Below are 16,375 nucleotides of genomic sequence, written 5' to 3'. Positions count from 1 at the left end.
TGGCAGTGGAAGAGGCCAAGAACGTGAAGGTCATTATGGAAATGGGAAAGGGAGTTAAAATAGTTAACAACCAGGAGCTCTAGCAGGCCTTGGCAGACTGAGGAGGTGTTTGTCGAAACAGTCACCTAGCCTTTGATTGATCCAGCCGATATAAAGGAGGCCACATCTGGCGCACCGAATGCAATATATCAAGTCAAGTCAAGTCAAGTCAATTTTATTTGTATAGCACATTTAAAAACAACCCACGTTGACCAAAGTATGAGGTTGGAAGAGCTGCAAGTGGACCTGGAAGGGCTGCTGGCGTCTGTTGGCATGGGAATAAAGTCGCAAGTTTGCAAGGAAGGCAGGTTTTCTTCCTTAACTCATATTAAAGAACTCAGTGTGCTCTATGACAAATGCGAAAGGCTCTTTCATGCTTATATCAATGTTCTATTACAAAATTTCTTAAAACAATTCAGATTTGCAATCAGCATGGTGTGTTTTCAATGGAGACACAACATGTATGTGTCCATTGTTACTCAGGACCTCTGGATTAATTTACAACATTAACATTTTAAAGCTGAAAAATAAAATATAAACTTGTTTTAGGATTAGCTCCTCAATGCATCATTAAATTCCTGTTTATTAAACACCTTCATTAAGCTGGGTAGCACGGTGGCACAGGGGTAGAGTTGCTGCCTTACAGAACTTGCAGCGCCAGAGACCTGAGTTTGCTCCCGACTATGGGTGCTGTCTGTACAGAGTTTGTACAATCTCCCCGTGACCGCGTGGGTTTTCTCTGAATTCTTTGGTTTCCTCCCACACTCCAAAGATGTACAGGTTTGTGGGTTAATTGGCTTGGGTTTGTATACTTGGTATAAGTGTAAATTGTCCCTAGTGTGTGTAGGGTAGTGTTAACATGTGGGAATCGCTGGTCAGTGCGGATGGTGGGCCGAAGGGCCTGTTTCCGCGCTGTATCTCTGATCTAAACTAAACTAAACAAAGCTCTGAAAATAGACACAAAATGCTGGAGTCTGAAGTAGGGTCTCGATCCAAAACGTCACCCATTCCTTCTATCCAGATATGCTGCCTGTCCTGCTGAGTTACTCCAGCATTTTGTGTCTATTTTAGGAGCTTCATTTAGTTTAGTTTAGTTTAGATTGGAGATACAGCGCCGAAACAGGCCCTTCGGCCCACCGAGTCCGCACCAACCAGCGATCCCCCGCATATTAACACTACCCTACACACACTAGGGACAGTCTGTACTTCTTCAGTCTGAAGTAGGGTCTCGACTCAAAACGTCACCCATTCCTTCTATCCAGAGATGCTGCCTGTCCTGCTGAGTTACTCCAACATTTTGTGTCTTATCTTTGGTGTAATCATCTGCAGTTCCTTCCTAAACTAAGCTCCTGCTGACTCACCCTTGATTCTTCTCAATTGCCACTTTCTCCTTGACTCGCCTATAGGCCTCAGCTGGCTGAAATTGAGCTGTGGCAAAGTATTAATTGGACTGCCAGTTTGCCTAAATAATGCGCATCTGACAAATTTAGAGAAGTCCTTAGGCTTCACTATTCTGACGCACTGTCACTGCATGGCACAGGAATTGCATCATGTTTGGTGCAGAGCCAGAAACTGGGAGATGTAAAATCAGCTGCTGGCTTGCTATTGTAAATTTTACACCATATTGCACACTTGTTCGAAGTTGAGTTCTTTTGATAAAAAATAATGTTGAGTTTTGAAAGAATATTTAATCATCATACAATTATTTCTGTAATTTTGTTGATACTTCAAATTATAAATATTCTAATTATGTGACCTTCATGTCAGGTAATGTACCTTCATGACAGATAAGCAAGCGTAAATTTGTATCCAAACCGTAACCATTAAAAATAAACTGGAATTTTTCCAGATATCTTAAAAGTTAGGAATGAAGTGCACCTGCCTTTCTGTCTCTTGTCGTTGCCAACAAATGGAAGGCATTCATTAGTAAGCCATTTCAAAATTATATCTCCTTGCTGCCCCATCCCTCCACCAAACACATCTGCTAACCCTCAAGATCCCTCCCTGTACTGATGCCAGGGTTAAAGATGTTTCCTGCATGATAACAAATATCAGTAGCCCTTGCAGAAAGATACCACACTACAGAACCCATTTCCATAAATCTCCCAGGAGATCTTAGGAGGATCGTCAGTACTTAAAATGTCTGCATTGTCCAGTACTGGTGTAGGGCTGAAATCCAATCTTTTGAATAATATCTTTCAGTGCATTCTATCATATCATATATATACAGCCGGAAACAGGCCTTTTCGGCCCTCCAAGTCCATGCCGCCCAGTGATCCCCGCACATTAACACTATCCTACACCCACTAGGGACAATTTTCACATTTACCCAGCCAATTAACCTACATACCTGTACGTCTTTGGAGTGTGCGAGGAAACCGAAGCTCTCGGAGAAAACCCACGCAGGTCACGGGGAGAACGTACAAACTCCTTACAGTGCAGCACCCGTAGTCAGGATCGAACCTGAGTCTCCGGCGCTGCATTCGCTGTAAAGCAGCAACTCTACCGCTGCGCTACCGAATATCCAGTACTGTTTCAAGGAATGATCAATAGAATTCATTCGCCAAAGCCATCTGGTGACCTCTCTTGTCCCTTTTGGAGGATATAATTGGTTCAGGAACCAAAGCCAAGTGCATGAAAGGTACTACTGGGAACAGAAATCCTGATGCACTACTTCTGCTCAGGAATTGTGGCTCACTGTTTTGTGCATGTTTTCACCTTAGTTATGTTTTCCAGGATTGCTGTTGAGGCAGGATTTTACTGTTGACAAAATGTGTTTGGATTTTACTGTCACCAGTAGAGAACTGCTGAAACACATTCTCAAGTACATAAACGGCAAGCTGCATAGATATATATTTGAAACAATGTATAAAGCCATAAATCAGGAGGCAAAGGAAACATTAAACTTTTAACAATTGGTGGTTTCTAAAATATTCTTAAAATAGTTGAGTCAGTGTCAGGAGGAATCATATGGTTGAAAAGATTAGGCCAGCGTCCCATCAAGCTATTTTTTTGAGAATTGGTTTCTGGCAAACATGGGTACCCAAAAGCAGGTCGGTAGAGGTCCATAGGTTTGCGCTAAGTGTGTGTTCAGTAAATGAGGTTGCTGGATACCTGGTGAAAAAGATTAGACTTTAGAGATACAGCGGGGAAACTTCTGCCCACCGAGTCCACACCGACTAGTGATCACCCCATACACTAGCACTATCCCACACACTAAGGACAATTTACAATTATTACTGAGGCCAATTAACCTACAAACCTGCATGTCTATGGAGTGTGGGAGGAAACTGAAGCACCCGGTGGAAACCCATGTGGTCGCAGGGAGAATGTACAAACTCCGTATAGACACCACCCGTAGTCAGGATTCAATCTGGGTGTCTAGTGCTGTAAGGCCGCAACTCTAATGCCACCCCACTGTGCACTATGAACAGTGTTGGAGCAGTGATGTGACATCAGGCTGCACTGGGATTGATTGTGTCGTGGACTCATTGGTTGAGATTATGATTTGCATTCTGTTATGTAGCAGACATGATATGTTGAGATACGAGATGGAGGGGGGTTCAGTGTCATTGATATTTGTTGATTTGCACTTTTATGAGGCAAATGTTTGAGAGCAAATGGAAAGTGAACATATGGGTTGAGTAAAAAAGCAATGGTCAAGAGAGGATGGACGAGTCATCTGAGGTGATTTGAGAGCTCAAAGTGTGTTTCGTTTTGTCACAGCAAGAATGATAGGGGCCGCAGTTCTCTTCAACAAATGTTTTTTTTTATATGATGCTTGTGTGAAAGCCAGAACTTGACTCTTGTGAAAATTTGATAGTATGATTTCAGATAAACACCATCTACATTTTTAAATTGGTTTTAGAGAGTTAAAATGTGTGGTTCCTGGCTGCCAATGTCACTCATTGTAACAGCAGCAGCTCCATATTAGCATTTAAGGCCAGAAAATTGAGTTACTGCAACATGATCTCTCCTGCATTGATCATGAATGTACCAAAAACACTTCTTACAATGCAGGAAAATAGTAGAAAGAGACCTTGATTATTCTCTGCAGGAACTGAAATCCACCTGATTTGACAAATGTTAGGAAAAGCAGTTTCTGCAACTGTCTGGTGAAAGACCCTGAAGTTTACTGATAATCTCAGCAATTCCCTGGCATTTATGGTTTACAGATTTTCCATTTAACTTTACTTGAGTCCTATTTAAGTTACGTTGCCACCACCATTTGTTTCTAAATCTTTTGATAAGGTGTATACCTGTACTACAAGGAGTTGATTAGAATTTTTTTTCATGACTGGAAGGGAGGGGAATAGATAGGATGAATAGTCATTTGCCCAGGGTAGGTGAATCAAAAACAGAGGACATATGCTTAAATTGAGAAGGGCAAGATTTAAGATGAACCTGATAAGCAGCACCTCTGTGGTGGGTATATAGACAAGCTGGAAGAAAAGGTAGTTGAGGCAGATACTATAACTGCAAGAGGAAGACATTTGGACAGATACATAGATAGGAAAGGTTTAGAAGGATATGGACAAAACTGATAAGTGGATCTACCTTGGAATGTTCATATTGGTCAGCATGGACGAGTTTCTGTGCTGTATGACTCTATGACTCTATGACTTAGAATGACATTGGAGTTTACAAAACCTGTCAGTAGTTGCAGCCTGGGCTATTTACTGAGGTTTAGAACATTTGGACCTGTCTGCAGCTACTATCTAATGAACCATAGATCTAGGACAGCATTTCTTATTAAGAAATAATTTGCTAATGTAATCAATGGTAGTTTGGCCATTTCCAATTTAAGCTCTCAAGCCCTTAAGCAATACTGGCACATGACCTTTTTGACAGCGTTATTAGGAATGAGATGCAAAATGTGTTAAATGGTGTTCTTCTCAGTACATATCAGCATGTAAGATTTTAATAGAAGCAATACAATCTTACAACACAAAGAGCAATAATTACAGTTTCCTGCTGATTGGGACAGGAATTGCAGGGGCCCAATTATCCTAAACAGATTTTAAGACAGTGTCAGCTTTATTCCTTACCAATCTATCTGTTGAGACTTTGATTGAAAATACATTATTGATGAGTTGGTGAGATATTGATTTCTTACCCAGTCTCACGCTTCGAGATAAAGGAAAGTATTTTGATGTCAACCAACTAATTAGAGATGAAAATATTGAGTTAAGATAAGAAGAAATGTCATATTCTATAAGGATAGTAATTGTAGCTTTTAATTGGTTTTAAGCTGAAGGAAACACTCTTGAAGTATGTTTTAATTTTGGTGGTGTAAATCATTTATTTTTATTTCAGCAGGATGAGCAGTCGTTGAGCAGTGAAGAATTTGAACTCAGTGACTCCACATGGATGTCAGTCGATCGCATGAACTCTGACCAAAGCTCTACCCTGGAAGAGAGAATGCATAGTCCACAGAACCTAGACAGCCATCAGGATGGTTGGTGCTATTGTATATTAGGAATTGTGCTATTAACATCCTTGGGTTCAGTTAGATGATTGTTGGAGAAGGACCATTTCAGGGGTACGAATTTCATTAACGGATAAATATGTGATTAAATGCAGCCATATATCATCACTATTGATATCTATAATGTAATGTTTATATTTGATGAGTTTAATCATGGCAATTGAAAATGTCTGCTGACTTGGGATTTGATTACTTGAACAGTAACTAATTTCTTAACTTAAACAATCCTGTGAAAGAACATATTTTAAATTTTATAAAATGCTTCAGAAAATACAGATAAAAAGGGGAATTGTCAGGAGCATTCCTCCAAGTGCATCTGATAAACTTACATCTGAAGTTAATCTGTTTCTCACCTCTAACTTTAGCATAACCATATTAAAAATCTACACATGCTTGATATTCAACAATAACAATAAATTCCTCTTATAACGTAGCACGTATTAAACATTCCATCACCTAGTTGAAACATCGATTGAATATTTTCTCAGCAGTTTGAGAGATGTGACATCAACTGATCAGCTGACTTTCACGCTCTAGTACTCAAAATGCCAAATGTGATGATAGGAAATGCGATGATAGGAATATATGTTTTGTTTTTGTTTATAGTTCATTGCATATGTAACAGTTGAAACTGAGTGACCATGCTGCATTAAACTTGAAAGCAATAAGACTTTTTGAAAAGTATGTGCAATCTTACCAAGAGTATTTAAAAGTGAGTTTCTCATTGGTTTAATTTATTAATCGTGATGAGGATCTCAAACTGTTTGTGGCTGCTGCAACGTTACTTGACGTAGCTTGAAAAACCTTTTAATTGGGGCAGAATCTATAAAGGCTAACATCATGGCAAAAAAACTAAGCAGGAATCTGTTTGGATTCAAATAATGTCAGATCAAAGGAGATAAAATTGTTTAAGATGACATCTCATATTTACCTTATGCTGAAGAAGGGTCTCGACCCGAAATATCACCTATTCCTTTTGTCCGGAGATGCTGTCTGGCCCACTGAGTTACTCCAGCTTTTTGTGTCTATCACAAATAATTCATTTGGGTTAATGATTTGGCAAATGATGGGTCAGGAAATTTAGTTGCCTGCAACATCTTCACTATACTAAATGAAAGCAGTACATTATTTCAGTTAATTTTTATGTTTTGTTATAGCGGATTTAGCAGGTATTTTTGTTTTGTACTTAAATTGAACTCTAAGTGAATCTTTTTAAATAAAAGATCAGAAAATGCTGAAAATATTGAGCAGGCCAGGCAGCATTTGTTTGTGAGAAACAGTAATCATATTAGTTTAGAGCTCAGGAAATTAGAGAATTGAAAGTAGAACATTCAGTGCCAGGGTAAGAAAAGGAGGAGAAGAAAGGGTAAGAAAAAGTGCCAGGGTAAGAAAGGAAGTGAAGAAAAATCGATCTTTGATAAAGTAAAAGATAGTTTTAGTTAAAAGCAAAATGTGGCTGAAAATATGAGAAACTAAAGATGTGACATCTTTAGTGAAAGGATGTGAAACTAAAGGGTTTTGCAGTAAATGATAACTGCAAAACCATTGCTAATGTTCTCTGTCTGAAAAAAGGATGCAAGCAACCTGAAAAGAAATGAGAGCATTGATTACAATCTAAACTTGTTAAAATCACAGTTGAAATGGTTACTTACTGTAAATGAGTTACTTTTCCCTGGGCTTCGTTGTAACCTTGGGTAGTAGGGAACATGGAAGAGAGAATGAAGAGAATACAAATGTGGGCAGTAAATGTAGTCTGTAGAATTGAATGAAGTATAGCTGTATCTGCCATCAACTGTGCTCAAAGCCCTGAATCATGATTTAAAAAAATTAAGGGCAGGTGTGTCATTTCCTGTACTAGCATGAGGAAGTGTCATGGATAAAGAACAGGGGGTTTTGGACAAAAGTACTGTATCTGTGATGAAAGTAAGTACAGTATCAAGGTGTTGGTGCAGATGCCATCAAAGATGATGGAAAAGTGGACAGTGAGGAAGGTCGCCCAAGGTTGCAAAAGGATCTGAACGTGGGACAAGGAATGGTAAATGGAATTTAACATTAAATTAATCAAAATTAAATCAAAATAGTTTTGATTTTAAACAAATGTTAAAGCTTTGGGTTTTGATTTAAAATATGTAATACAAGAATGAGTCTGATGAAGGGAAAATGAGCTGCATCTTTGCATTAATGATATTGGAATTTGTGTTTCGTTATCAGTCATCTGATTAAGTGTTCGCCTTCTACATTTGCTGTGCACCTATTTTTGGTGTGCTAAAATGCAGGTGCGTAGAATGCTAGTTCCCAATCTGGTTCCCACAGAAAAATTGTGAAGTGTGGTCAAAATCCAGTTTAATACAGCAGTAGGGTGATGTACATTCAAAAATAAGATCTAAAACAGGACCTGTGGAAGTCCTGTTTGGAGCTCATCGTATGTTGAGCACTTACCAATACTCCACTACTTAGCATTCAGAGATGTGGGGCAACCACATAGCAGCAGCACATGCTTTGGATGCTGTGGAGATAACAGAGAGTACAGGTGAGAGGGAGATAGGTCCCATATTCACTCAAAAGGACACATGTGTCCTAGTTAATGAGATACGTGCCAGGAGGAATGCTCTGCATACCATTCGGACAGGAATCCCTCCAAGTCTATCATGAAGGGACCTGCTGGCAGGAGCAGGTTGCATTTACTTTCTCCAGGATTGCTTGATATAAATTTTGTGTTCCTGTAAGTTATATCAAGATGAACTATGCACCACAGTTTAAGGATGCAGAATGGAAAACATTACAGAAAATGTATTGAATGCAGAAGTCTGAGTTGCTTAAGCAAAATATTATTCAACAGGAAATATAGAGATGTTGTAAAAAGGTAATAAAGTAATCAGAACAGAGATTCATTCATTCATTTGTTAATTCTTGTGTAGTTGAACCAGCTCAGTGGGCTGTGAAAGGTCTTTATGAGTCATCTGGGGTTTCCTGGCTGATTATTGTTTGCTCTAATTTACATTGGTATTGGTATGGATGGAGCCATATATTGTGGAAATACTGATATAATTTGATGTACCTAGAAAATATCAGGCGTGACAATGTGAATAGTGCTTGAAGATGCCCAGTCCAATAATGCATTTTCTGCAATTTCATTGGGAAATGATCTCCAGGACAATCTACTCTGGGTAAAATAGTAATTAGATTATGTAGCGCCTAAGAGACTGCACCACACAATGCAACTTCAAGGAGTCTGAATCCATAAATTAAAATAATTAGTTCAACATAACACAATGTACAGAAAGTAAAATACAGAGGGAAAGAAAATGATTTTGAGAGACAAGGTTATAACAGAAAGAAAAACTGAATCCATTGTGCACTTCTATTCTAAGGAGTGAACCCATATTTATAAAATCAAATACTCAGTCAGAAAGGTTGTTTGGCAGCAAATAAAGCATACATAATACATTGCTGTTTTAATAGCCCATCTAGTAGGATGAGATTGAAGAGTCTACCTGCTGTTTTAGGAAAATATTAGGTTTCCTTTGTTTGCTTCCTAGAAACTCTGCTGGGATTCGATAAACAATTTACACCTACTTATTTCCACATATGGTATTCATGGAGTTATACAGCATGGAAACAGCCGCTTTAATTCAATGTCCACACTGACCAAGGTGGCTTTCTGAGCTAGACCCATTTTTCCTGCGTTTGGCCCATGTCCCTCTAAACCTTTCCTAACCACATACCTATCATATGTCTTTCAGATATTGTAATTCTACCTTTCTTTACCACTTCTTCTGGTAGCTTGTTCCATATACCCATCACTCTCTATATGAAAACAGGTCCCCTTTAAATCTTTTCCCTCTCACCATAAACCTATGCTCTCTAGAATTAGATTCCCTTACCCTGGAAAGACTGTGATTATCTATCCTATCGATGTCCCACGTTATTTTATAAACCTCCACATGGTCTTCCTTCAGTCTCCTTTGCTCTCGGGAAAATAGACCCAGCCTATTCAGTCTCTCCATCAAGCCCTCCATTCCCACAACACCCTTGTGAATCTTTTCTGCACCTTCACTGACTTTATCACATCCTGCTTATAGCATGGTGATCAGAACTGCGCACAGTATTCCATTATGGTGTCACCAATGTCTTGTACAGCTGTAGCATGCCATGTCAATTCGTGTACTCAGTGCCCCAGAAGAGAAGGGGAAAGCATGTCATGGACCTTCTTCACGACCCTAACTATCGCCACTTTCAGGCAACTTTGTACTTGTACCTTCAGGTGACTCTCTCGACAACACTCTCCAGGGCTCCCTGGAGCACTCCCTGCTTCTTCCAAAAATGCATCATCTTGTACCTGTCTAAATTAAATTCCATCTGCCATTCAGATCAGTCATCTGATTAAGCGTTTGCCTTCTATATTTGCTGTGCACCTATTTTTGGTGTGCTAAAATGCGGCTGCATAGAATGCTAGTTGGTGCCCAATCTGGTTCCCACTGAAAAATGCTCATTTTCTGCATTGATCTAAATCCTGTCATAATCTTAGACAAACGTTTCCATTGTTCAGTATAGCACCAATTCTGTTGTCATCTAGACAAACTTATTAATCATGCACCCTACATTCTCATCCAAATTGTTAATGTGTATGACCAGCAACAGAGGAACATTTATGTTTTTATATTGCTGAAAGAAAATAAAGAGCAATGAAACGAGTAAAACAGATTTCTTAGACAATCCTATGGGATCTGGGGTTATTTACTTCTATTTTGTTGATTCTTCGGTAGCTAATGAAGGCAATGTGGGAGCCACAGATACTTCCACAGATTGGGTAAGGGGTGGCCAATGGAGCAGGTTGGTGGGTAGTTTCTGAGATGGTCCACTCCTTCCACCACTTATGCAGGGCCTTAATATCTTAAAGATGCATGGCTTTTATGGTTCTTAATAACATCCCAAATGTTCCTGTCCACTTTGAGTGATCATGGGTCAAAGATTCTCAGGAGACAATGATGAAGTTACTTTTCGTTAGCCGTTACGTAGCACATTCTTGCATCTTTTTCTCTCTCTACCTGGAAATCTCTTCCCATGACAGCTCAGAATAGTGAGTCTATTTCTGGAATCTGGTAAATGATGTGCCCTGCAGAGTGTGGCCAACTGAGTGGTAACTAGGGCCTCAATACTGGGAATATTAGTCTGGAGAGGACAATGACATTGCTGTACCGTCCCTCCTGAGAATTTGTAAGAGTTTTCGACAACAGTATTGGTGGTATTTTTTCAGAGCCTGCTGCAGATAGGGTAATGTTGAATACCAGCCTGCTTGCCATTCTATGTCTAGAGGGAGCAAGTGTTTGCACCATCTCACATTTTCATACAAATTATAAGATGTATATTACCTTATCATGACAATATTGTGCCCTTACAAAAGTAGAAGTGCCTAAACAACACTGGATATTTGTGAAGTATTTCCAAAATGAGTGAAAGATGGTAATGTTGGTGATCTTGTGCACCTTCTCATTCAAAGGCATTTGGATATGGGTCTCAGACATGATGTACATAAACAAAAGTTATTGAGACAAAGCAGGAAACAGTGATTTGGATAAAAAAAATCAAGCTAATTGTAGGAAGGTGAAGATTAGCTACTGGTATAATAGTAATAATCGGACAGATCTGATTAAGGTTGTACCTAGTGGTATTATTTATAGTATGAAGGACCCAGATAGCATTCCGTTAGAATATTATCATTTACAAATAACGTCAATGTGATTGAAAAAAAGATAACATTCAGGAGAACTCAAATGAGATAAGGCAACTTGATCATTGTAAAGGAAATTGGAAATCCAAGAGTAGATTCTGGTAAAATTAGCTATTGTGATGCTCTACATACAGGAAGATATTGTTGTGGACCAAACTTTTTGCCAGTTTCTGTCTAAATTATCCAGATAGGTTAGGTAGGTTTTAGGAAGTTAAATTGCGATATGAAGGAAATGATGGAAAAAATTAGGGATATATAAAAGGGAAGAAATGGGGGAGATTATAGAGACAGTAATCAGTGGAAGGATTTCACTGAACTCTGAAAATCAAAGATTTTCTGTATTGGGAACCAGCATGTGCAGGAATAATGGGTGAATCAGGAAGTTACGAGTGATATTTGCACAGATATGCAAACGTGATGTACACATGTGTACACATCATTTAATGTACACATCATTTATTAACGACAGATTGAGCCTTTGAAACTTGCATGTTCTGTCAAGTTGTGCAGCCAAGTTCTGAAATAGAGAAAGAAATCTTAAGAGATAATTTTACGAAAATCACTCTGACACAGAGGTGAACCACAATGGATTATCTTAATAATTAGTATGTATAATCCCCACATTTTAGGGCATTAAAATCATTGCTATTAAAATAATACAAATTCACATCTTTGAATGATCTGCTTGGGGGATAGACTGCCACCTAGTGTAGTAAATACAGATTCCGTTGCAATATTTAAAATGAGAATTGAATGATTCTTAATTTAATAGAGATAGGAAAAGACAAGGATATATGACAGCAGAATTAAGACAGAGGAACAATCATTTTACCTGATTGCTTGGCATAGTAGACCAATATATTCAATATTACCTCTTGGACATATGTCAGATATGCTCTATATTTATTGGACAAAAAAAAATCCTTTCCTCTGTAAGGAATTAATATTGAGTGTATTCAACATAGATCTTTAAGAATTTCAAAATAAAGGCCTATGGTGCAATATTATTTTTTATCGAATTAATAAGATATCCTTTGACACAATGCCTCACCTCAGTAATCTTGCCCTTGTTTGTTTTGATTTCTTGGCAACATTTTCTGAAGATGTGAGGTCCACATATTGTTTCCTGATGTCCAGTTCTATTTTCTACATCTGTTTTGAATCTTGCACAACTACTGTTGTGTCAGTTTGTATGATATTCAGTTTTGGAGAAGTTGCAGTTTTCTCCATCCAAACTTTGATTACAACTGAGACTTTAAAATTTATGTTTGTCAAGTTGTCTGTCCAAATAACAATTTTCTTCAATTTCCATTCACTATCTCACTCTTCCCAGCTATTAATTCAAGGTGAACAAGATTATTGGCAACCCAAGCATTCTACTTTTGAGAGTACATGGGTATCTTATTCTTCTAAAGCTGAAGGGCAAGGCGAGCAGATTTAGGGAACCCTGGTTGACAAGGGATGTTGAGGCATTGATCAGGAAAATGAAGGAGGTGTGCATTAGATTTAGACAATCGGGATCAAGTTTAAGTATGGCAATCAGGAAGACAAAAAAAGGACATGAAATGGATCTGGCAGATAAGGTACAGGAAAATCTGAAGAGGTTCTATTAGTACATATGTAAGGGACGACGAAGGGAAGAATAGGTCCCCTTAAAAATCAGTCTAGCCATCTTTATGTAGAGCCATAAAAGATGGGGGACATTAAATGTATATTTTTCATCAGTTTTTACTGTGGAGATGATCATGGAAGCTAAGTTTTAGTTCGTAGTTTTAGAGATACTGTGCAGAAACAGGCCCTTTGGCCCACCAAGTCCGCAACGACCAACGATCCCTGCACATTACCCAACACACACTAGGGACAATTTGCACTTATACCAAGCCAATTAACCTACAAACCTGTACGTCTTTGGAGTGTAGGAGGAAACGGACGATCGCAGGGAAAAACCCACGTGTCACGGGGTGAATGTACAAACTCCGAACAGACAGCACCCGTAATTGGGATCGAACCCGAGTCTCTGGCGCTGCAAGCACAGTAAGGCAGCAACTCTACCGCTGCGCCACCATGCCGCCCACGGTGGAATTGAGGAATTGAGGCATGTGAGTTGTAATATTTTAAACCATATAGGAATTATCAAATAGGAGATATTGATTGTTTAAAAGCACATTAATGTGGATAAATCCACAGGGCCTGACTAAATGCATCCTCAGACATTGTGGGAAGTGAGGGAGGAAATTGTGGAAGTCATTGCAAAGATACTTGCTTCATCTTTAAAATATATGCAAGGAAAGAGGTAAGAGGGAAACTGAGGAATAATTTTTTTCACTCATCGGGTGGTTAGTATCTAGATTACACTTGTAAGCAGGTGCTCTCTCAATATTTAGAAAACATCAGAAATGAATTGCCAAGGCATAGAAGGCTACGTAGAGTGAATGTAGGTAAATGGGATTATGTTGGATGAGCTATATGGTCATATTGAGCTGAAGGACTTATTTATGGGCTGTATTACTATGACTTTATTGATTCAGAAGCTTCTTGATTGTTGTCTGGGCTTCCTGAGTGTCGGAGCAAATATTTATCTTTAACCAACATCACTTGAAAGCAGATTATCTGATCATGTTTAAGAGATCTTGATTTGGGCAAATTGGCTTCCAGCTTGCTGATATTGCAACAGCTGTTGCATTTTTAGACTATTCCATTGGTTCTACAGCAATTTTGGGACATGCCAATGTTGTGAATAACAAAATATTTTCATTTTTGAACCATATATTCTCTCAGAATTATCAACTGTACAGTTCTTATAGGAGTCAGACCAAAATCTGCCCATAATATAAGGTGAAAACATTCAAAAAATATTAAAAGTTATAAAAAATAAAGAAAAGTTATTTTAAAAAATCCCACATAAGCGGTTAAATAAACAAAACAAAAAATAATAAAATATTAATCAGCTTTATTTACCATAATTCCGTGAAACCATTTTCCTCCATTGGAATTGTGTAGAGAAGCACCATTATTGGAATACAATGGGTAGATAAATGTGAATTGAGGACTGCATTTTGATAATCAAAAAAACTTCAGATGCTAGTGAGCTGAAATAAAAACAGAAAAGCTGGTGAAACTCAGCAGCAGAACTGATGAAAAGTCTCAGGCTTGAATTTCTTTTCATGGATGTTGCCGGACCTGCTCAGTATTTCTAGCATCTTACTGCAATGTTGGTAATGTGTTTCCACAGGTAAATATTGAAGTTGCAAATGGTTATATGAGCAATTGTTGGTAGTACATGAGGAACCTTTGATATTTCCTTGCAAAAATAAAAATGTTATCTTCAAAAGGGAATAGGTTCATTTCTTGGATTTGGTGAACATAACCTGACAAAGGTAAGGTGGATGTACTTCCTGGGCGCTGTGATCGTCTGTAACTTGTTTGTTTACCTTCTGGGATCAAAGGAATTTCCTGAAATCCGTGTCCCAAATTTGGCTACAATTTTTTGCCTGTCCTGTGATATTGTCAGCCATGACTCAATGATAATACAGTAGTCACTAATATCAGAAGCTAATGAAGTCAATCTCCATGAGAGATAGGAGGTTTAGAGGAAAACCAAGAAGGAATGTTTTCACTCATAGAGAGGTTAGAATTTTGATTACGCTGGTAAACAGTTACTCTCACAATATTTGAGAAGCATACTTAAGACATCAGTTGAATTGCCAAGGTATAGAAGCCTACAGACTGAATGTAGGTAAATGGGTTTATGAAGGATAGTTGCAATGGGCCATATGCTCATGTTGAGCTGAAGAACCAGTTTCTGGGATATGTGACTCTATGCCTCTATTGATTCAGAAGCTCCTTGATTGTAGGCACTGGAGACTTCTTGATTGTCAGAGCAAATATTAATAATAATCAAAATCAAGCTCCACCATAGGGGTAGAAGGTTTAGGGAAAAACCGAGGAGGAATGTTATCATTCATAGACATATTAATTAGATGCCATCTCATTGCAGTACTGTACAGCTGGAAGTGCTTTCATTTAAATAAAGTTTTTTTTTCTCATGCACATACTTAAGTTAGTATTTTGGTAAATATTTACCCCTCAACATGGCAAAACATGTCTTTCTCTTCATAGTCTGACCACAAATTGGCTTCTGCAAACCCTAGCATTGTGACAGATACAGTTCAAAGTTATCTCATTGGCCGGGGAATCCTCTGCGACGTCTTATTTTGTGATGAACACAATGTAAATGCAATTTTGTTATTTTCTTGTGTGTTTGGAGAGTCACACGTGTTTTTAACAATGTCAATTTGTATACAATTGTTATGTCAGCAAGGAATAGGGTAGAAATGTGTGTATAACCGAAGGAATCTTTAAAATTTAATGCAAACCCAAGGGAGAAGCATTGTTCATTCTATCTGATAGATAAAGTACGGAAAAGGAGTCATCACTCCCAAAGTTTCAATTTTATACAAATAACTGCTGTTCAATACATTACTCATGCATCATCCAGCAAGGAAATGTACTGTGAACCCTGCCATCTGTGATGGTGGGGATCTAGGAAGAAGCTGAGATGGGTTGTGCATTTGGCACTTTTCATTGAAGATAGCTTTAAAGATTTCTGCTTTGTCTTTGGTTTTAGTTTTAGAGATACAGCATGGAAACAAGCCCTTTGGCCGAACGACTCGACTCCGACCATCAATCACCTGGTCACATTAGTTCTGTTATCCTACTTTCTCATCCACTCCTACATTAGGTGCTTTTTTTTTTAACAGAAGCCAATTAACCTATAAACCCACAAGTCTTTTGGTTGTGGGAGGGAACCTGGGGAGATCATGCAAACTCCACAGAGACAGCGCCCGAGCTTAGGATTGAACCTGGGTCTCTGGCATTGTGAGACAGCAGCTCTACCAGCTGTCCCACTGCTATTTGGTATTTTTGTCCTGTGCTTGCCTGCATTAAGTACTTGGAGCCACCTTCAATCATTACCCAGCATTATTTAAACTTGACCTGGAAGATTTATACAGCTTTGATTATGGAATTCTCTACAGAAGTTTCTGTTATTTAGCGTAAATATAGACCGATGTTGACACAAAGAACTGTCTGAGGAAGGGCCCTGACCCAAAGCGTTA

General features: G+C 38.5%; 1 protein-coding gene across 4 annotated transcripts in view; it reads left to right on the top strand.

Moving 5' to 3' along the window:
• The window catches only part of LOC144592636 (nucleolar protein 4-like), a 164,050-nt gene that overhangs the window by 58,136 nt on the left and 89,539 nt on the right, over positions 1-16,375 (top strand). For 2 of the 4 annotated variants that reach the window (XM_078397341.1, XM_078397339.1), the window contains exon 6: positions 5,359-5,497. In XM_078397341.1, the coding sequence (XP_078253467.1) occupies positions 5,359-5,497 (139 nt within the window). Of the gene's footprint in view, positions 1-5,355; positions 5,498-16,375 lie in introns of all 4 variants that reach the window. The other 2 variants (XM_078397340.1, XM_078397337.1) reach the window with 1 other exon arrangement.

The sequence above is a fragment of the Rhinoraja longicauda genome, chromosome 4 (assembly GCF_053455715.1).
Source record: "Rhinoraja longicauda isolate Sanriku21f chromosome 4, sRhiLon1.1, whole genome shotgun sequence".
NCBI lineage: Eukaryota > Metazoa > Chordata > Chondrichthyes > Rajiformes > Arhynchobatidae > Rhinoraja > Rhinoraja longicauda.
Note: the sequence above shows the minus strand (reverse complement) of the source record. Positions and strands in the feature narration are given on the sequence as shown.